Source organism: Spermophilus citellus (genome assembly GCF_964194105.1).
Source record: "Spermophilus citellus genome assembly, chromosome: 9".
NCBI lineage: Eukaryota > Metazoa > Chordata > Mammalia > Rodentia > Sciuridae > Spermophilus > Spermophilus citellus.
Window position 1 is genome coordinate 17,591,750 of NC_138191.1, and position 23,975 is coordinate 17,615,724.

At 33.0% G+C, this 23,975-nt stretch overlaps 1 protein-coding gene across 1 annotated transcript in view; it reads right to left on the reverse strand.

Moving 5' to 3' along the window:
- MAN1A2 (mannosidase alpha class 1A member 2) overlaps positions 1–23,975 on the reverse strand; it is a 144,280-nt gene that overhangs the window by 15,812 nt on the left and 104,493 nt on the right. Inside the window, exons 9-10 of the mRNA XM_081306320.1 lie at positions 17,427–17,542; positions 12,889–13,108 (exon numbers count right to left, since the gene is read on the reverse strand). Of these exons, the coding sequence (XP_081162446.1) occupies positions 12,889–13,108; positions 17,427–17,542 (336 nt within the window). The remainder of the gene's footprint in view (positions 1–12,888; positions 13,109–17,426; positions 17,543–23,975) is intronic.

Sequence of the window (23,975 nt, forward strand, 5' to 3'; positions counted from 1 at the left end):
AAAAGACTGGGATTTGAAGTAATTTTTGTTTTATTTTTCTTGTTGCTGTTGTGCAAAATGAGTCACTTTAAAAGATCCAAATTTGATTTTCTTGTAACAGATTTATAAATATTCATTCCTACAACATTTGTTTAACTCTTCTTTCCATGTTCTTCCATATAAAAATGGAAGCAGACCCCTCACTATATCTCCAAATGCTATTTCCTTGTTTTGACTTTCTAGTATCCAGAATAATAAAATAAAATATAAAATAAAAGTCTAATAAATTTTAATAAATTTTAAAATATAAAATAAATGTCTAATAAATTTTATAATAAATTATAAAATAAATGTCTGTTCTTATAAATTACCCCATCTTAGGTATTCTGTTATAACAATACAAAATGTTAAGACAGACCTCTTCCTAATCACACCTACGGTTCTAAGCCTGGGCAGTATAAAGTTATCTTCCATTGAGATGCTGGAGTCATAACACAACTACAACTTTCCACTCCCACCTTTCTTTCTGGTTATTAGGTTGTACTGATGGCAAAAGTTAAAAGTTTCAAGAGTTTTACCTCTTTTGAGAAGTTTTACCTCTTTTGAGAAATAATAACATTTTTCTCTTTTTTTTATATAAAGTATAGCACAAGAACTACTATGAAGACAGAACATAAATAAAATCATACTCTAGCAATGGCCAAATTTCAGCCTTACAAAAGTGGTAATGTATGCTCCAAATAATCACAACTCAAAGGAGGTGAAAGCAGACCTTTCTTATGTACCCCTAAACCCCCTAAAAAAATAAAAAAGAAATCAAAACCACTGTAGTAACAGCAGTTAGTTCTTTAAAAACAAAACATGATCCAGAAGAATTAATAACCACATTTTGTTACTGACAAGTCTTGGAGAACTAGAGTAAAACTCAAGCAGAAATTTCTTAACCTGAGGGACATGAAAACTATGGTAGGCTTAGAAAATAGAGTGTTGCAAAAAAAATAGTGTTTCAAAAAGCCTTTGAAATTATAAGCAAAACTGTGTGCATATGAAGTTTTAACCAGCTCCTCAAAGGGGTAATAAAAAAATTATCACTATTTTGGGGAAAAAAAAACCCCACTTTTATCCAGCTTATTGTTAAAGTCTGGTATAGGATGAAATATGATTTGGCATTTAATATGTGTTTTTTAAAATGGTGATTAAAGTCTGTATGTTTGTTTTTATACCAATATCTCACTGTTTTGGTTACCACAGCTTTGTAATTTAATTTGACATTAGAAAATATGATGCTTCCAACTTTTTTTTTCTTTCTCAAGAATGGCAAGGATGTGGGGAAAAAGGTACACTAATAAACTGCTGGTGGAAATGCAAATTGGTGCAACCATTATAGAAAGCATGGTATGAAGATTCCTCAGAAAACTTGGAATGGAACCACCATTTGATCCAGTTATCCTACTCCTTGGTTTATACCCAATGGACTTAAAATCAGCATATTACAGTGATGCAGCCACATTAATGTTTATAGCAGCTCAACTCACAATAGTTAAACTATGGAACCAACCTAGGTGCCCTTCAACAGATGGAATGGATAAAGAAAATGTGGTATATATATATGATGGAATATTACTGAGCATTTGCCAGTAAATAGTTGAAGCTGGGGCATTTGCCAGTAAATAGTTGGAGCTGGGGAATCTCATGCTAAGTGAAATAAGCCAATCCCCAAAAAACAAAGGCTGAACGTTTTCTCTAATATGAGGATGTTAATTCACAATAAGGGGGAAAGCTAGGGAAGAATACAGTTACTTTAGATTAGATAGAGGAGAGTGAAGGGAAGGAAGAGGATATGGGTATAGAAACGATAGTAGAACGAATCAGATATTATTATGCTACATACATAGATAACTATAAGACGGGTGTGATTCTACATCATGTACAAACAGAAGAATGAGAAATTGTACTTGATCTATATAAGATGTATCAAAATGATTTCTACTGTCATGTATAACTACATAGAACAAATAAGAAATAAATAATTTTTTTAAAAAAGAATGCTTTGGCTAGCCAGGCACAGTGGTACATGTCTACAATCCCAGCAACTTGGGAAGCTGAGGCAGGAGAATTGCATGTTCGAGATTAGCCTAAACAACATAGCAAGGCCCTAATAAACTTAGCAGGACCCTGCCTCAATAAATAAATAAGGCTGGGGATGTGGCTTAGTGGTTAAGTGGTTAAACCTCCTGGGTTTCATCCCTGGTACCAACAAAACAAAACAAATAGATGAACTACCACAACCACCACAACAAAAAGATTGCTTTGGCTATTGAGGGCCTTTTGTGGTACTATAGGAATTTCATAATTGACTTTTCAATTTCTGTGAAAAATGCCACAGGAATTTTGGTAGGGATTGCACAGAAGCTATAGATTGCTGGACATTTTAATCATATTAATTCTTTTCTAACCCATGAACACATGATATGTCCATTTTCATCTGCTTCAATTTATGTTTTATAGCTTAAAGCACACAGATCTTTTACTTCTTTGGTTAAATTAATTCAAGTATTTTATTATTTTTGATGCTATCATAAACAAGATTATTTTCGTTATTTCTTTCATAGACTGTTATTAGTATAAAGAAATGTAAAGAAAAAACTGACATATGATTTTGTGTCCTGCTATTTTACTAAATTCATTAATTAATTTCATCAGGTGTTTGTGGAGAGGGAGCATCTTTAAGGTTTTCTACCTGTAAGATCAGGTCATTTGCAAACAGGAAAATTTTTACTTCTTCCTTTCTAATTTAGATGTCTTTTCTTTCTTTTTCTTGTTTGTTTGAGCTCACTAGTATTTCCAGTACTAGGTGGGACAGAAGTAGCAGGAAATGCATTCTTGCTTTGTACCAAATCTTAGAGAAAAGTTAGGTATGGGCTTTTCATACTTGGTCTTTAATATGTTGGAGAAATTTCTTTCTATGCCATTTTGTTGAGAGATTTAATTATGAAAGGATGCTGAACATTGTAAAATGCCTTTCCTGCATTCTGAGACATTACCATAAAACAGGCACATAGATCAACAAAACAGAACAGAGAGCCCAGAAATACCCAAGTATATAGAATCAACAATTTTTTTACAGGCCACCAAGAACACAAATGGCGAAAGGACAGTCTCTTCAACTAATAGTGCTGGGAAAAGTGGATATTCAATGAAAAATAATAAAATGAATCCTTTTACCACACACAATATGAATTCAAAATGGATTACAGACTTAAAGATAAGGAAGACTTGAAACTGTAAAATTCCTGAAAATAGGGAAAAGTAACATGATACCATCTTTGGAAATGATATTTTGGATATCACACAAAAATGAAGACAACAAAAGCAAAAATAATTAAGTGAAACTATATCAAACTAATAAGCTTTCCTTTGGTGTGGATTTCTTGTGTTTTTTCCCTCCTCAAAAACTATTTTGTACTACTACATTCTAGCCCTCGAGGAACCCAGGCTCTAAGTAGCCCTGGTTCACCCCTCCCCCAGGGGACAGACACTCGCCAGAGCCTAGCCTCTGGCGCAGGACCACCCCTTCTGATCATCAGACTACCATGTGAGGTCTAGTCCTGCAGCCCAGGCCCAGATCCACCTACACTGGCCTGTGCAGGTCCCAGGCTCACAGCAGGCTGGGTCCACCCTTCACCCAGCGGGGCTGGCACCCGCCAGAGCCTAGCCTCTGCCGGGACCACCCCTTCTGACCAGCAGACTACCAGGGAGGTCAGGCCCAGCAGCTTGGATCCACCTACACCAACTTGCACAGGACCCAGATCCAGGATGCAGTAGCATTCATTGAGGGACACCAGCAGGGTCTGGAAGCCCAACATCAAGATGAGGTACAGGTAATCCGCACGGGTACTACAAGAATATAAGGAATATAACTGTAATATCTGCAAGGAAGAAAGACACATAGACAACATAAAAAAAACAAGGAAGGAAAGTGACCCCCCAAAACCCAGGACACTATAATAACAGAATCCATAGACAACAAAGTTTATGAAATGTCAGAGAAGGACTTCAGAAGGTTCATAATTAAAATGATCTGTGAATGAAAAATGAGCAAAAACTAAATGAGCAAAAACTCATCACTCCAACAATGAGATAAGAGAGCAAATAGAGGTAGCAAAAGATTACTTCGAGAGAGCTAGAGACTCTGAAAACAAACCAGTCAGAAATCCTTGAAATGAAGAATACAATAATCCAAATAAAAAACGCAATAGAAAGCATAATCAACAGACTAGATCATTTAAAAGAAAGAACATCAGATAATGAAGACAAAGTATACAATCTGGAAAATAAAGTTGATCACACAGTGAAGAAAGTTAGAAACCATGAGCAGAACATCCAAGAATTATGGGACAGCATCAAAAGACCAAATCTAAGAGTTATTGGAATGGAAAAAGGCAAAGAGTTTCAAACCAAAGGAATGCACAATCTCTTCAATGAAATAATATCAGAAAACTTCCCAAGCATGAATTGGAACGAATTGGAAAACCAAATTCAAGAAGCTTACAGGACACCATATGTACAAAATTACAACAGAGCTACACCAAGGCTCATTATAATGAAAATGCCTAGCATACAGAATAAGGACAGAATCTTAAAAGCTGCAAGAGAGAGGAATCAGATCACATATATAGAGAGACCAACTTATATATCAGCAGATTTTTCAACCCAGACCCTCAAAGCCAGGAAATTGTAGAAGAACATATACCAAGCTTTGAAAGAAAATGGATGCCAACCAAGAATCTTAATCTAGCAAAACTAAGCTTTAGATTTGATGATGAAATAAAAACCTTTATGATAAACAAAAGTTAAGAAAGAATTTACAACTAGAAAGCCTGCACTACAAAACATCCTCAGCAAAATAATCCAAGAAGAGAAAATGAAAAACAATGATGAAAATCAGCAGAGAGAGGGATTACACTAAAGGAAAATCTAATCAAGAGGAGAAAACAAGTCACAAAAAATACCGAAAATAAACAAAAATGGCTGGGAATAAAAATTATGTCTCAATAATAACTCTGAATGTTAATGGCCTAAACTCACCAATCAAAAGACATAGACTAGCAGATTTGATAAAATAATAATAATTAAAAAAAGACCCAACAATATGCTGCCTCCAAGAGACTCATCTAATACAAAAAGACATCCACAGACTGAAGGTGAAGGGTTGGGAAAAATCATACCACTCACATGGACTGCAGAAGCAAGCAGGGGTTTCCATCCTCATATCAAATAAACTAGACTTCAAACTAAAATCAATCAAAAAAGATAAAGAAGAACACTACATACAGCTCAAGGGAACTATACACGAATAAGACTCAACAATCATAAATATATATGCCCCAAACAATGGATCACCTATGTTCATCAAAAAAACTCTTCTAAAGTTCAAGAGTCAAATAGACCACAACACAATAATTCTGGGTGACTTTAACACACCTCTTTCATCACTAGATAGATCTTCCAAACAAAAGCTGAACAAAGAAACTATAGAATGCAATAATATAATCAATAAATTAGACTTAACTGACATATAAAGAATATTTCATACTTCAACAAGAGAATACACTTTCTTCTTAGCAGCACATGGGTCCTTCTCTAAAACAGACCATATACTATACCACAAAGCAACTCCTAGCAAATATTTTAAAAAGTAGAGATACTACCCTGCATTCTATCAGATCATAATGGAATAAAATTAGAAATCAATGATAAAATCAGAAATAAAATCCACTCCAACACCCGAAGACTAAATAATGTGCTATTGAATGAACAATGGGTCGCACAAGACATCAAGGAGGAGATTACAAAATTTTTAGAGATGAATGAGAACACAGATAAAACATAAAAATCTCTGGGACACTATGAAAACAGTTCTAAGAGGAAAGTTCACTGCATGGAGTTCATTCCTTCAAAGAAGAAAAAGTCAACAAATAAATGACCTAACATTACATCTCAAAGTCTCAGAAAAAGAAGAACAAATCAACCCCCAAAGCAGAAAACAGGAAATAATTAAAAACAGAGCTGAAATCAGAAAACAAACAAACAAGACAATTAAAAAAACTGACAAAACACAAAATTGGTTCTTTGAAAAAATAAATAAAATTGACAAACTCTTAGCCATGCTAACAAAGGAGAGAGAAAACTCAAATTACTAACATACGTGATGAAAAAGGAAATATCATGACAGACTCTACAGAAATACAGAAGATAATTAGAAATTATTTTGAAAACTTGTACTCCAATAAAATAGAAAATATCGAAGGCATTGATAAATTTCTAGAGTCATATAATCTGCCTAAATTGAATCAGAATGATATACACAATTTAAACAGATCAATTTCAAGTGACGAAATAGCAGATGTCATCAAAAGTCTACCAACCAAGAAAAGCCCAGAACCAGATGGATACACAGCCGAGTTCCACAAGACCTTTAAAGAAGAACTAATACCAGTACTTCAGACCAATATCTCTAATGAACATAGATGCAAAAATTCTCAATAAAATTCTGGCAAATCAAATTTAAAAAAATATCAAAAGATTATGCACCATATTCAAGTGGGATTCATCCCATTGATGCAAGGTTGGTTCAACAAACAGAAATCAATAAATGTAATTCTTCATATCAATGGACTTAAAGATAAGAATTCATATGATCATCTCAACAGATGCAGAAAAAGCATTTGACAAAATACAGCACCAGGGGCTGGGGATGTGGCTCAAGCGGTAGCGCGCTCGCCTGGCATGCATGCGGCCCTGGTTCGATCCTCAGCACCACATACCAACAAAGATGTTGTGTCCGCCAAATACTAAAAAATAAATATTAAAATTTCTCTCTCTCTCTCTCTCTCTCTCTCTCTCTCTCTCTCTCTCTCACACACACACACACACACACACACACACTCTCTTTCTCTTAAAAAAAAAATTCTCTCTCTCTCTCTCTCACTCTCTCTCCTCTCTCACTCTCAAAAAAAAAAAATACAGCACCACTTTATGTTCAAAACACTAAAAATTAGAGACAACAGGAACATATCTCAACATCATAAAGGCTATCTGTGCTAAACCCCAGATAGCCAACATCATTCTAAATGGAGAAAAATTGAAGGCATTTCCTCTAAAAACTTGAACAAGACAGGGATGCCCTCTTTCACCACTTCTATTTAACATAGTTCTTGAAACACTGGCCAGGGCAAAAGAAAGAAATTAAAGGGATACACATAAGAAAAGAAGAACTCAAACTGGCACTATTTGCTGATGATATGATTCTATACCTAGAAGACCCTAAAAGTTCTACCAGAAAACTTCTAGAACTAGTAAATGAATTCAGCAAAGTATCAGGATATACAATCAACACCCATAAATCAAAGGCCTTTCTGTATATCAGTGATAAATCCTCAGAAGTGGAAACGAGGAAAACTACCTCATTTACAATAGCCTCAAAATAAAATAAAATACTTGAGAATCAACTTAACGGAAGAGGCGAAAGATCTATATAATGAAAATTACAGAACCCTAAAGAAAGAAGTCAAAGAAGACCTTAGAAGACAAAAAAGGTCTACCTTGCTCTTGGATAGGCAGAATTAATATTATCAAAATGACCATACTTCCAAAAGCACTATACAGATTTAATGCAATTCCTATCAAAATCCCAATGACATTCCTCATAGAAATAGAAAAAGCAATCATGAAATTTATCTGGAAAAATAACAGACCCAGAATAGCTAAAGCAATCTTTAGCAGGAAGAGTGAAGCAGGTGGCATCACTATACCAGACCTTAAACTATACTACAGAGTAATAGTAACAAAAACAGCATGGTATTGGCACCAAAACAGATTGTCAGACCAATGATACAGAATAGAGGCCACAGAGACTAACCCACAAGATTACAATTATCTTATATTAGACAAAGGTGCCAAGAACATGCATTGGAGAAAAGATAGCCTCTTCAACAAATGGTGCTGGGAAAACTGGAAATCCATATGCAACAAAATGAAATTAAACCCCTCTCTCTCACCATGCACAAAACTCAATTCAAAATGGATCAAGGACTTAGAAATAAAACCAGACACCCTGCATCTAATAGAATAAAAAGTAGGCCCTAATCTCCATCATGTGAGATTAGGCCCCAATTTCCTTAATAAGACACCTCTAACACAAGAATTAAAATCAAGAATCAATAAATGGGATGGACTCAAACTAAAAAGTTTCTTCTCAGCAAAAGAAACAATCTGTGATGCGAATAGAAAGCCTATATCTTAGGAGCAAATCTTTACCCCTCACACATCAGATAGAGCATTAATCTCTAGGGTATATAAAGAACTCAAAAAGCTAAGCACGAGAAAAATAAATAACCCAATCAAAACATGGGCCAAGGACCTGAAGAGACACTTCTCAGAAGATGATACACAATCAATCAACAAATATACGAAAAAATATTCATCATCGCTAGCAATTAGAGAAATGCAAATCAAAACTACTCTGAAGATTTCACCTCACTTCAGTCAGAATGGCAGCTATTATAAAGACAAACAACAATAAGTGTTGGCAAGGATGTGGGGAAAAAGGTATACTTATACACTGCTGGTGGGACTGCAAACTGGTGCAGCCAATATGGAAAACAGTATGGAGACTTCTTGGAAAATTGGGAATGGAACCACCATTTAACCCAGCTATCCCTCTCCTCAGTCTATACCCAAAGGACTTAAAAACAGCATACTACAGGGACACAGCCACATCAATGGTTATAGCAGCACAATTCACAATAGCTAAACTCTGGAACCAACCTAGATGCCCTTCAATAGATGAATGGATTAAAAAAATGTGGTATATATACTCAATGGAATATTACTCAGCAATAAAAGAATAAAATCATGGCATCTGTAGGTAAATAGATGGAGTTAGAGAAGATAATGCTAAGTAAAGTCAGCCAATCCCATAAAACCAAATGCCAAATGTTTTCTTTGATATAGGGAGGCTGATTCATAGTGGGATAGGGAGGGGGAGCATGGGAGGAATAGACGAATTCTAGATAGGGCAGAGGGGTGGGAGGGGAAAGGAGGGGGCATGGGGTTATAAATGATGGTGGAATATGATAATCATTATTATCCAAAATACATGTATGAAGACATGAATTGGTGTGAATACTTTTGTATACAACCAGAGATATGAAAATTGTTCTGTATACGTATAATAAGAATTGTAATACCTTCTGCTGTCATATATAAATTAAAAAATAAAAAAACTATTGGTACTAGAGATAATCAGATTTTTAAAAGTGAATATTATTATTAAGGCTAAATTTAAATTAGATAACAAAATAAAGCCAATACCTAACTTCAGATAATAAATTTTATAATTATGGTGATAAAACCACCTGAACTGTAAAAAAAAAAAATCATCACATGTATTTTAAGCTTCCCACTGAAAATTACTATTTGCTTATTGCTAACTTCACAAAAATCAGCATATTAGAAAGATAACAGATTTGTCCTATAAAAATTGATAAGCCTATATTATATATATATCCCATCCATTATTTTGGCCAAATTATGGGTTGCACAATTCTGATGGCATTATTTCTTTTGTACTATTTTTAAAGATAACATTCTATCATAACATTCTATCTTGTGCTTAATTGCTATTCTCCATCTTAAATCTCTCCTCACTTTTTTTTTTCCTTTTTTTTTGGGTGGGGAACAGGAATCAGGAATTGAACCCAGGAATGCTTAACCACTGAGCCACATTCCCAGCCCTTTTTTTAAAAAAAAAAATTTATTTGGAGACAGGGCTTCGCTTGCTCAGGGCCTCAAAAAGATATTCAGGCTGGCTTTCAATCTCCCCACTTTTTGGGACAAGATCTTGCTATGTTGCTTGAACTCTCAATCTTCCTACTTTAGCCTCCTGATCAAATGGGGTTATAGGCATAGGCCACTACACCCGAATCTTAAATTCCCCTTTTACATTTGATATTTTGTTTCTAAAAGGAAAATAACCAAACAAGTACCAATGGAGTAAAAACAAAAAATAATTTAGTGCTTCGGTGAAAATACAAAACTTCAAGATACAAAACTTCAAGTATTTATATACTGTAGGCAAATAAGAGATTTGCAAAACTAAAAATCAGAGCAAAATAGCAAATATGATGAAAATCCGTATAAAGCCAAAAAAATATATATAAAGAAGTTTAAGAGGGCAAAATTATTTTATAAAGTCATGGAAAAAAGCAATTCATACACATCTTCCAAGTTGGGGAGAATCTAGAGATTTGGAAAAAATAAGCACAATTGAGTGAATAACAAAAAAATTCAACATTAATAATATATATAAGGAATATTCTAGGACATGTAATCTGACTACAGTCAGATGAGCAAAGAGTAAGGAAAGAAACTATTTTCCTGTATTATTCTCTCTTATTATAAGGAACAGTTATAGAAACTCTTCAAATATGTCTAATATTCCATGGATCTAAATAGATTAAAAAATTTCTCTTCAACTGTGACAACATAAAATCTAGAGAAGATAGTTTACTAAACTTCTATATGAACTAAATTAAATCTAATAGCTGATATTTTACTGATGTTCAGGAGTTTTTTAAAAAATCCAGAAACCTAGAAAAAGAAAGTACTATATTTTAGAAGTCTAATATTAGGTTTGGAACCAGTCCTGCATTATGCCTCAGAATAAACTGAAATGATATATTAATAACTAACCTAGTATGACATGTAGATAATGCTTGAAACCACCAAGTTTCATGCTAGGTGTCATAAACAGATTCAGTAATGTTTCCACAAACTCAGTAACTATTAAAATAGGCCATGTTCACCAAATGGTGGAATGAATTAAGATTACTAAATCAGAATTAATATTAATTCTAATTCCAACAACAGATGAAAGTGACATCCCAAGGCAATAATTACAGTATGGGGAATTTAGCTGAAATAATGAAGGAGAAGTAGATGAGTATTTTTAAACGTGGTAGCCAAAAATTATAGCAGAGCTGCAAGAAAATATAGCAGAGGATATAATAACCTGCTGGGAAGTTAGCAAAATTATACTTAGTAGAATTACACCTTTTAATTAAAGGATCTAAATTAAGATTAAAGACAAGTAAAAACATTGAAAGACCTGAAAATACAGGACACAAATTAAATAGTAATCTTTTCTGGTTATAGCATGACAAAGAGGGTCACAGGTTCAACTTGCAATGTGAAAATGACAATCAGAAGAAGAATCAGCAATGTTGTTATAAAATGTAAATGTTAGAATTATAAGGGAATCCTTTTGTACCTATGTAATTTATGAATTTCTCTAGGGTAGGGGATATATCTTGTCCACACTTGAACTTATAAGCATTCAGATAAGGTTCTTCATGTAATGGGTGTTCCTTAATTAATTATAACAATTCTGCTCTCATATTTTTGGTAGGCTTGCTCTATTAAATTCTATTTTAGATCTATTTTTTTATTTATGGTCAAAATCCGTACAACCATAAGCCTAATTATCATGGGTCCTAATATACACACTGAATATCCATTCTGGTCCTCAATGTTTTACCAGCTTTAGTATATATATCCTAAAATTTAAGTAAACAATTGTAAATATGTAATTTAAGTATAAAATTTAAGTATATAATGATACTCCATATCATCAACATGACTTAATTTAGCTTTTATTTATAACAAATCACTTATTTTGTATCATATACCAATTTGAAACTACCCAAAACTAATATTGCTTCAACGTCCTCCTGAGTTTTATATATACATACATACATATATATTTTTTTTAAAGAAATGGAACCACTTATTAGTTAATGAGAGAACCGAAAGATCAATTTCAAGATAATTTTAATTTCTTACTATATAAAAATAACCTGACAGATTTATGAACTAGGATAAATTTTAAGCCAATAATCATATTTGTGTCATGGTACCTAATGACAAATTAATCTTAAAGCAGAAATTCAGTTATTTTATAAAAGCAACAATTCCACTTCTGAAATCAAAGAGAAATTACGAGTTTTTAGGCTTTCAGCCCATTAATTATTTTTTTATAGAAATATACATTTTTAAAGCTAAAGAAAACTGTGGGATTCTAGTCCAGTATTTCTCAACCCTTTTTCATTACTGGAGTCTCAATGAGCCATTTTAGGCTTAAAAAAATTGCTTTCTCCTTCCATGGAAATTTGATAGCAAATATATACTCAATGTCTATTTATGACTATGCATAATCTATTCTACAAAACAGGAAAAGAAATTTTTTTCACCTCCCCAAAAGCCAATTTTTGTCACCATTAAGACCATCGTTTCACATTCCAAGTAAAGAAACTGAAGTTCAGAAAATAATACACATTTTCCCAAAGGAATGTCTTTTTAGTTAAAGGCACAAAACTCCAAAAAATGATTGGCAAATTATGTAAAAGACAAGCTACCTAATACCAATTACACATCCAAGATAACTACTATTCTCTTTTGGTTATTCCTATTTTCACAAGTATATAGGTAAGACAGGATAACCTTGAAATCAGTCATTTCTTACGTTCTTTTGAGTAACTGGTTTAGTGACTCTGAAATGAATGGCTAAAATAGATTCTTATATTAAAATGAATAATGCTGTTCCTTATACCCCCCCACACTCTCTTGTCTTTAAAACAATTAATTCAAAATCTTGAATTCTGAATTTTATAAAATGATGCAGAAACACATTTCTGAAATCAAAATTAAAGTTCTTAATAGAATGATTTACTGTGTTATTTGTAAACTATTTTGAAATGAAAAGTACCTATATATTTTCTAATTTTAAAATATACTTTTTAACTTAGATGTTATTTTAGACCAAGTAATTAGTTTTATTAATATTCTTACCAGTTCTGTCATAAGACTCATGACATGTACGTGCAATTTCTGCCCCTAACTCTAAATAATGACCAGCTTTATCCTTTCTGGAACCATCTGCTCCTAGTGCAAACATTCCCCCAGCAAAGCAAGCCAAATGTCCCATCTTCTTTTCCAAGTGTCCATTCTTCCATTCTCCAATAAAGACAAGACCACCCCGGGACTTCTTAATAAGGTGTTTTTCTATAGCCTGTAAAAAAGAAAAGATATTCAAACTTTTAAAAGCAATCTATTAGCTCAAATATATATTTCTGGCTATCATAAAATGATTGCAATATAATAATCTATAAAGCAGTAGTTTTCCCACACTGAAAGACATAATTTATAATAAGTTTTGGAAGGAGTAACCAAATTGAACACAACTTGTAACAAATATTCTATAATCACTTCTGTAAGACAGAATGGGAATCCTAATTAAAATGATATACTTCATGTATGTATAATATGTAGAATACCCTACTCTTATGTATAACTAAAAAGAATTAAAAACAAACAAACAAAAAGAGTGGGAGATGTGAGAGCTGGCTGAAAGAGTTCCTTTATATATAATATTAGCCATTACGCCTTTGTCTTTAGGGCTAAATGTAATTAATAATAATCAGTCAACTGATTGTAATGAGAAGCTATACCAAAAAGGTTGTATCATTTCTATTTCATATAACAAAATCTGAACAGGAAGAATATCCAACTTAATAAAAAATGATTTTAATAATTAGTTAAAGTGGTTCTTCATTTTCCATGCAACCACGTCACTTGGAAAAATACTTTAAAAAGGCACCACTAGGTAAGCCACCTAACACATTACAAGGCTTTCAAAACTAGTTGAAAGTTAAATATTTATCCCTTAGTTCTTTAGTCCTTTACTCTCAAACTTAGACATCTGTCTGGGATATTATGTCATGGATGAGAGGACACATAATAAAGAGTCCATCCTTATGGAATATCAGTTTTTCTAAAAAGACATGGGGATAGTGAGGGAAATATTTTACACCAAACTGAAATATAACAAAGCATTAGAGTATAAAAATCACATTTCATTTTAAAGTGAAGTTTTTAAGCACTTTGTTCCTTTGGACTATGATCTCAAACTTTGCAAGGAAGGCTACGGATTAATTTTTTGTTGTTGTTTAGAGGCATTTCTATGGAAAAGTATAAGAAATTGCATTAATTCAGTTCTATTTGGTAGAAATAATTGTATATGATTAATGACTCCACTTTCTGATGAAACAAAGAAATATGTCTTTGAAGAATTCTCATTTTAATTGTGTACTGTTCTGTGACAATCTGAATAACAAATTAACTTGGTAAAAATGTATTCTGTATTCTTGGCAATAACATATAAGTTTTATAGAATTGAGGGGAGGGCTATGACTTTTTCATCATCTTATACTCCAGAAGGTCTGTAATGTACTCTGCACTCACTAAAAGTTTAGTAAGTAAATAATTTAATAAATGAATGGTGCTCTTAATGGTTGTATTTGACCTGTTAGGAGAGTGAGACAGAGCTGATAACCAAAATGCTAAAGAACTAAGAGTAGATTATAAGCTTTGTTGTTGTGGTTGTTGTTTTCTTTTGGCCATAATACTCTGAAGCACATATATAAAAGATTAATCTTTTAAATGAAGGGGCAATGTTTTTCATCCTTGTGGACCTCATGATACTAGCAGGTTTTCTGCATTAAAGTTACTCCACCAATGCCTAAATAATAATCCATGTTTTTGTTTATACATTTTTACATAGTGTTTTTTGACAGTTTGTCATTTCTGTTGACTACAATATAAATTTTATCATGTTATAATTAAAAGATATCCAAACATAACTTCATGAATTTACTAGGACTACAGAAATAGGTTAGGTTAGCATAAGCTTTCACCAGTAATTTACTTCTGGATTTGTAAAATTGTTTGTATGGCCTTCTTCTAAAAATATGACAAGTACCTAAGAAAGCAACTTAAATAAAATACCAAACTGCTGTGGCATTTAGTAACATTATTGTTCTTCAATTAAAATGTGTTAAATTGTGACTAATATTGGCATTATGTCATGTTCCAAAGGACTTTCGAAAAATCACATTTTGTTCACCTTTAAAAATTAATGACAAAACATAAATTTGATCAAAGTATAAAACCTGTGATTAAGAAAACTAAGATACAGGAACCAAGGACATGGGAATTTGTAAGGGTAGAGGAGGTTAAGATACAGATGGAAAGGGCTGGGGATGTGGCTCAAGCGGTAGCGCGCTCGCCTGGCATGCGTGCGGCCCGGGTATGATCCTCAGCACCACATACCAACAAAGATGTTGTGTCCGCCGAGAACTAAAAAATAAATATTAAAAATTCTCTCTCTCTCTCTCTCCCCCCTCTCTCACTCTCTCTTTAAAAAAAAAAAGATACAGATGGAAAGAATTTAAATAGAATAGCTCAGAAAGACAAATTTTAGAAATGATTTATTTCAAATTTGAAAAAATTTAAAAATAAGTGCCATACCTATCTCTTCCATGCATTTAATATGTTTTTTATTTTACAATTTATATATACTTTGTCTCCTTACAGAATGAACAGTTATTAAAGATAAACTGACACTGCAGAAATTACAAACTTGAGATCATGGCTCAAAAAAAAAAAGTTGACCAATTTTTATTAAGCTCAGTAGGAGTCCATTCCAGACTTAAGAACTAATAAAAATAGGACATAGAAAACAAATACAGAAACATTTATAAAACACCTAATGTAGATGGAAATAATTTTAAATTATAAGATTAACTTTCAAAATGATTATTACTTCTTTCAAAGTATATATAATTAAAAAGGTAATAACAAATATAAAATAATTTTGTGGTCATTTAGACAAGAATTAAGAAAAAAAAGAAGAAAATGGTTTTAGATTATTACAAGAAACAGCCAATTATGAAGAAAAGATGATATTACATGGTAAATGACATGTCATATTTTAAAAATAAAAATATTAAATTCAGTCATACATTTATCAAATACTGGACATTTTTCATTGGGTAGTATGCTTCATGCTGAGATAATGACAAACAAATTAGTCTCTGCCCTCAAAGGAACCCAAAGTTTAGTGGAAATGAAAAAGGGCTATTTCTAGTACTATGATCCTAAGAATAGTCTTAAATAATTCTTCCTAGTTAATGATTATTCTTGAATCATAAAAATATCTAGGTTTTTTTAATCATGCCAACGAAGAGCGAAACTCTCCAACTTTTCAAAAATTTAAGACTTCATAAAATTTTTTAGAAGTAACATATAAAAATTTAAATTCTTGATTACACCTTAATTTAGCTCACTTTTTAAGTTAATCCTTCCACAACCATTCACTGAGTGACTTTAATGGGTAAAACACTGTGTTACACACATTAAAGTCAACTCCTGTGTATTTCAAACAGCAAATGAAGGGTATTAGGTCCTTAAAAATAAGGATATAAAATGAGTAATAAGAGCCTTGCTTTAAGTTAAAAAACTACAATGCTGAAAACTGATCACTGACTATCTCAGAATGGTGTGATTATACAAAATACACAAAAAGTAATTAAAATCATTAGAAAGATGTGGGTTTATAATAGGTCTGAAAGCCAGGAACTTATTAAATGGTTAACACATTTTTTATTTCACAATTTTTGCCTGGAAATTTCCCATATAAATGCTTCCTAGCATGACTTGTTCTAAATTTCAACACTAGATCACAACACTGAAGTATGAAATTATACAAGTATGAAACAAGTGACGAAGAGAACGAGCTCTGCAACCAGACTGTTCAGTTCCAGGCTCCATAACTTACCAGTACGTGACCTTCAACATTAACCTCATGGTGCCTTAAGGTCCTCATATACAAAGTGAGGGCTAGAACAGTGCTTGGCACATGGAAAGTACTTATATAAGTATGATATTATAATTATTTACTCACAAGGATCTCAGCATATAGGTTTAAACAGTCATTTAAAGAAGAAATGTTTAAACTGGGTGCAGTGGCGCACACCTATAATCCCAGTGGTTTGGGAGGCTGAGGCAGGAGGATCTGGAGCTCAAAGCCAGCCTCCACAAAAGGGAAGCACTAAGCAACTCAATGAGACCCTGTCTCACAGGGCTGGGGATGTGGCTCAGTGGCCAGGTGCCCTTGAGTTTACTCCACCCACCCCCCAAGAAGAAATGTTTATGGAAATAAATGTGAAGTCCTAAGTTTTTCCAGTCTTACAGATGTTAACTAAACTAAAATAAATTCTCCTAAAGTATCTATACTAAACTTCAACAATTTCTCTAAAATGTTACAGATAAAAGAAGATAAGGATTTGCTATTAAATAAGGATTTGCTATTAAAACACTAAAAAGCTCTATAGTAAATGTACACAATAAAATGTTTACATATTTATTTCCTGAATGCATAACAAAATGGTTATTCCTGAAAGCATATAATAAAATATTACTTTTTGAGTCACTATCAAATAATTATACATTCAATATGTTAAGCAGGAAAATATTCTGAAAATAATCACCTCAATAGCATCATCATACATCTTCCTTGCTTCATGATCTGTTTTATCTGACATCAACCAAGCTTTCAGTAAGTATTCATAGAAACTGTCGCCCAGACCACCAACTGATGTATGATCTGTAAAAAAAAAAAAAAAGAAAGAAAGAAAGAAAAGAGAAGGATACAGATGAAGTAAAGAGAAAAACGGAAGGCAAAGTACTATTTTTCAATCATAATGACTGTTTTACAGATCAATTTAAACATTATATTTCCAACAAACTTCAAATTTTGTCCAGTAAGAATATAGCATAAGGGATTGGGATTGTGGCTTAGCGGTAGAGCGCTGGTATAGCACATGTGAGGCCCCGGGTTCAATCCTGAACACCACATATAATAAATAAATAAAATAAAGGTATTGTGCCCAACTACTTAAAAAAAAACCAGAATATAGCATAATAACTCCTCTCTATACATGTATCCAGGTTTCTAGAAAATCATTTCCTCTGGATCTGATATTTTACATATTTAGGAGCCTTTGTCTTGAATTACGTTTATACCTTGTCATACATCCAAACTTTCACATAATTTCAAATAATTACCTTATGTATATTAATAGCTTTAAATATAAAGCTACATTAAATATGAGAGATATACTTAAATTTGATGTTAACCCAAAATGGTCACTCTTTAATATTTTTTTATATGATGATTAATGGTGACTCCTGGCCAGACAGTAAATTAAAATATGTCAATTTTTTAAAAACTCAAAAGTTCCTTTATAATACAATTCTGCAAAATTAGCTGTGAAATTGCCGTCCTTAATTACTGTCTATACAACTATTAATATATATATATATGTTTATCCTAGGTATAATTCTTATTTTATGGCCATCTATTCTTTTAATCCTATCTAATTTAGTAAATAGTTCCTGAGACAACCACACTCTTTCATCCCTGACTTTCACCAAACTCTGTCCTACATTCTTAAACTTTGTCTCAAAACTCAACACCCTCCTTGCATTTTCATGCAAGAAAAATATCACATTTTTTATAACACTTCAATTTGCTCATATTCACTTGTTTTTTAAATTATAAGTAAAGGATAGACCATTTAGTGGTTTATGAGAAAAAATGACTCCCATTTGGGGAAAAATGTATGTTAATATGTATCTTTGGTTTACAAATTAAATTTGTGGTTGATTAATAATTTCAGAGTAAAACTACAAGTGAACCAGATGAAGATATAAGAACACATCTGGTCTTCCTAAGTAAATGATCTAAGCAAATTCAAAATGAGAAAGCCCATAAAGGACAAGCTTGTATCTTCATATGATACAAGCAAAATACAAGTAAGTCCACAAGATTAAAGAATTAAATGGAAGAAAATATTTGCAATGTATGTAACAGGAAAAAGGTAATTCCCCTAAACAAAGACCTCTGACAAAAAATGAGGCAAAATGAAACAGGATACACACAATAAACAAAAAATAATACATACAAGAAATCACATACCCTATACTCCCAGCAACTCAGGAAGCTGAGGGAGGGGGATCACCTCAGAGACCAGCCTCAGAAATTTAGCAAAACTCTGTCTCAAAAAAATAAATAAATAAATAAAAAGGACAAGGGATGTAGATCAGTGGTAAAGTATACTGGGTTCAATTCCCAGTACCAAAAAAGAACGGGGGGTGGAGGGAAAGAATAAAAGAAAAAAAAAAGCATTTTATAAAAATGAGATTCCACTGTTGTCAGAACCACAAACATTTTCAAAGATTAATAAAACTCAATGTTGATAAGAACTATGGTTCACAGCTGTTGGGACTAAAGGGCAATTTTGTGGTAGCTATCAAAATGTAACCCAGAGGGTTGGGATTGTAGCTCAGTAGTAGAGCTCTTGCCTAGCACATGAGGCAGTGGGTTCGATCCTCAGCACCACATAAAAATAAATAAATAAAATGTAATCTAGAAATTCTAGTTCTGGAATTATCCTTTAACAATATTCACAGAAAAATATAAATACAGATGTGAAAAATAAAACAGTTAATCACAGAATTACTTCCATTAGTTAAAAACTAAACCTAAAGTTGCTAAATAAACTGCAATATGAACATACTATAGAGACCTATACAATCATTAAAAAGAATCAGGCTCATCTGTATTCTAACTCTGTAGGATATCCATATGCTATTGAGTGGTGGGGAGGGAGCAGAATAATACAGTTTGACAACACTAAATATTTGATTTATATGCTTAAAGAATGTTAGCATACATATAGAAAGGATCTGAAAAAAACAGCTATAAAAATAATTATTTTTAAAGAAGGAATCGTTAAATTTTAACTTTATATACTTAATTATATTAACTGAATACATGTAACTATATATAACTAAAAACCATATCTTGTAGAAAATAATAAATGGGTAAATTACCTTCAGCAATACATCTGCTAATAACCCAGTAATTCACATATACCTTAAAAAGCTTGCAGTTCAAATGCTTCTTATTTTTTTGTGTGAAATCTTAAATGTACATGCTAATGAATTTTTATATGTTTATACCAGTAAAACCACTACCAAGTAAAAACATATAGAAAATTTCCAGTTTCCATGTCAAGAGCTTTGTAATGTTGTGAACAACCAATTAAAAAAAAATTCAAATAAAAAAAAAAAGAAGAAAATTTCCAGTTTCCTCCTTCACATGGCCTTCAGTCAATGACTCAATCCCAAAAGATAGTCATTTTTCTGATCTCTAGCACCACAGATTTGTTTTATGAGGTTCTGATCTTCATATAAAGTGGTTGTTTACTTTTCACTAAGATTTGTTAACTTAATGCTGTTCTACTTTGTTTTTACCTAAGGTAGGCTTCTGAGTCTCTAATTCAAAGTGATTTGGTATATTGGAAGACACCTGGAGAAGACAGGGCTACAATATGATCCCTTTCTTTAAATCTTGTACCATATCAGAAATCAACAACTAAATTTCTAATAGCTTTAAATACGCAATACATTTACAGTTAATAATTTTATAATTATGGCCATATATGATAATGGGTTTACAGGTTAAGTTATATTTAAGATACTAAATTCTAAGATACAAAATATTTTATAATAATAAAAATCATAAAAGTTAACACAAACTGGGAAGCAGTGAAACCTTAAAAAGGTAGGGCCTGGGGAGGTGTTAAGTCAATAGTTGGCATAATCTTGAAGGGCACTGTGGGACCCTGATCTCTTCCCTCTTTTTTTGCTCACATGAAGTAAACATGTGCTCTCACCATGATGTTCTGGGCCACACAGGCCCAAAGCAATGAGTCCAATGAGTCATGAACTAAGATCTACAAAACTGATACAAAATAAACCTTTCCTCTTTATAAGCTAATTCTCTTAGGTATTTTATTATAGTAACAGAAAGGTGAGTGTCCTAAGAGAAAAAGTAAATCTTTAAAGCAAAACCAGTAAAATTACATTAAAAAATTGACAAATAATATTTTAATATACCTATTTTTAACTGAAAAATCAATCAGAAAAAAGTAGAAAATGAATCTGAAAAGTCCTATTTAACAGGCTAAGAAGTCTGAATTGCCTTAAAGACAAGTAGATTCTCTGCTAAACCATAACCCACTTGTGTCTTCATAGACCCCACAGCACCTAGGTCAAACTGTCAGGTTTCTAACACAGGTTCTACCAGATAGATTGCGGGCAAGACAAGAAATCAAGAAGAGAAAATTTTAAAATAATACTAAACTCAATTCTGTATCTATGGAGTCTAGGGTACTTGTAATATACTCAGGCACAAATATCCTGTACAACATGTGGCGATACAAGTTTAAAGCCCAAAGAAGAGCAATAATGAAATACTGGATTAAACCGGGGCCGGGGGTCCTATAAAAGGCCAGCTAACATATAGCCTCTGTTGCATATTCCTGTTTTGTGTTGTTGTTGTTGTTATTGTTGATGACGATGTGTGCTGACGATATGTGCTTAAATAATCCTTTAAAAATGTAAAATACAAAACAGGTCACAGGCCTGCCTCAGTTTGCTCAATTTGGTTCTCATCAATATTACAGGACATAGTTCATTATAGAAGAAGAAAGTGATAAGGCTTGAGAAGCAAAATGGAAAGGGTAAGAAGTAGGTATTCCTAGGAATATAAATATTTAAAAAGCTGCATGAAGAAGAATATGAAATAAATTCCCAGTCCTTGAAAGTGAACTGGACTTGTGATATGGTTTGGATCTGGAATGTCCCTCAATAGCTCATGTGTTGAAGTCATGGTCTCCAATGCAGCAAGGTTCAGACATAGAGATTTTAAGCAATGATTGGACCATGAGGGCTCTGACCTAGGTGTATGGACTACTAGGAGGTAGGACCTAGTTAGAGGAAGTAGGGCACTGTGGGCATTCCCTGGAAGAGTTTATCTTTTCCCCAAACCTCTTCTTTTTCTGCTTCTGTCTCACACTATGCTTCCTAACTGTCACAAGCAAAGAAGCTTTCCTCCACCATGCACTTCCACGAGGACATTCTGTCTCACCATAGACCCAGAAAAATGGAGTCATCCAACCACGGACTGAGACCACTGAAACCTTAACCAAAATAAATCTTTCTTCTGTTAAGTTTTGTTATCGTCAATTATTTGGTCACAGCAATAAAAGAAGATTAACAAACAACCCTGTATCTTGCTTTGTTTAAATGAATGTAGTAAAATCTAACAGTGTGCCAGTTTCCAGCTTAAACCTCAAGAAGCCTTGCACGTTCCAACTTCTTTTTGGGGATTCTGCTACTGCTAAGTAAAGAAGTAAGCTGTGATACATTCCCATAGATGATGAAGATCACATGAAGCACAGCTGAGTCTTCCCAAATGGGGCCATGCTAGTTTGTGTTAGGTAGCAATAGCTAACTAATATAATGTCTTTTTTTGACTAGTTTACAGGACAGTCAACAGAACACAGAAGAAATTACTTTTAAAGGGGTTGTGGGAAGCAGAACCCAAAAGGCAATAATGCATTGAGAAGTGAACAGAAATAGGAAAAAACATGAACTATATCAATAAATATTAAACTAATACTGCAAAAGACTTTATCATAAGAAGAGATGTAGAACATTCATCAGAAGTGGGCAATAGCATCTAAAAAGACAGCAATGAGAAAAGAATCATAAAATTTAATATGTAGCATAATTAAATAAGAACACCAAAAAAGAGGAGATCCAGAACATAGTTCAAAGGACAAACACTAGTCCGTACATTGGTTGCTGCATTCTCTGAGATCAGAAAAAACAGAGGTGAAACAAAGTAAGTAAATTAATTTATAAAGAGATTTCCCGAGTTAGATTCATTTCCTTTCTTCCCTTTCCTCTTATTTCTCTACATCCTCCTTTTATCTTTCTCTTTATTTTGGGGGGTGCTGGAGATTCAACTCACAGCCTTAAGCATGTTAGGTAAGCTGTGTACCATGAAGCTATATCCCCAGCCTCATCTTTCACTTTAAGAAGCAAGGTCATCTCAGTGGGAGTGAGAGAAAAAGGTATGAAAATGAACAACAAGAAAACTACCAGAAAAGTTGTTCTCAGAACCTAAAGGAGAAAACAATCACCTAGTAGAAAAGAATGAGATATTCAAGAAGCAGTAGCAAACAGAATCTCTTTGAACCACAAGTTCATAATGAAATATCCAGCACCCAGGAAGATAAAATTTACAGTGTGTGACATCTACCAGGAAAAACAACCCACAGTAAGATTAAGACTTCAGTCAAAACTGATCCAGAACTGACACAGATGGTTCAATTATCAGAGAGGAACATTAAAACAGTTATAACTACGTCACATGTGCTCAAAAAGTTAAGTAACAAGGAAGATACAAAAAAGATTCAAACTGAACTTCTAAAGATAAAAACTACAATGTCAGAGGTTTTTCTAAAAGCCTCAGCAATTCTTTTTTTTTAATGTATTTGTTGTTGTATCTTTATTTTATTTGTTTGGGGTGCTGAGAGTGGAACCCAGTGCTTCACACATGCTAGGCAAGAGCTCTACCACTGTGCCACAACCCCAGCCCTGTCAAGAGGTTGTTTGTTTGTTTTTAATATACTAGCTGGTACTAAAGGTAGATTAGACAATGCATTAGAAAAGATGAGTGAACTTGAAAGCTTGTGATAAAAACTATTAAAAAAACAAACAGAAAAAAAGCAGGGTTGGATTTTAGGTCAGTGGTAGAGTGCTTGCTTATTATCTGCAAGGCCCTGGGTTCAATCCCTAGTACCACAAAAAAAGTTAAAAAAGAGAGAAGGAATCAGTAAGCTATGCCGAATCTCTGAAGGAAAAATAAAATTTATTTGAAGAAATATTGACCAAAGACTTTCCAAATTTGATGACAGTTATAAACTCACATGAAAACGAAAACATAATATACTAAAATTTGTGGGATGCTACTAAAGTAGTACTTAGGGAGAAATTAATATATGAAACTATTAGGTAAGAGAAAAGTTCTTATCAAGAACCTGAAGATTCACCAGGTGTAGTGACACATGCCTGTAAATCCCAGTGACTCAGGAGGCTGAGAGGAAGAGATACTAAGTTTG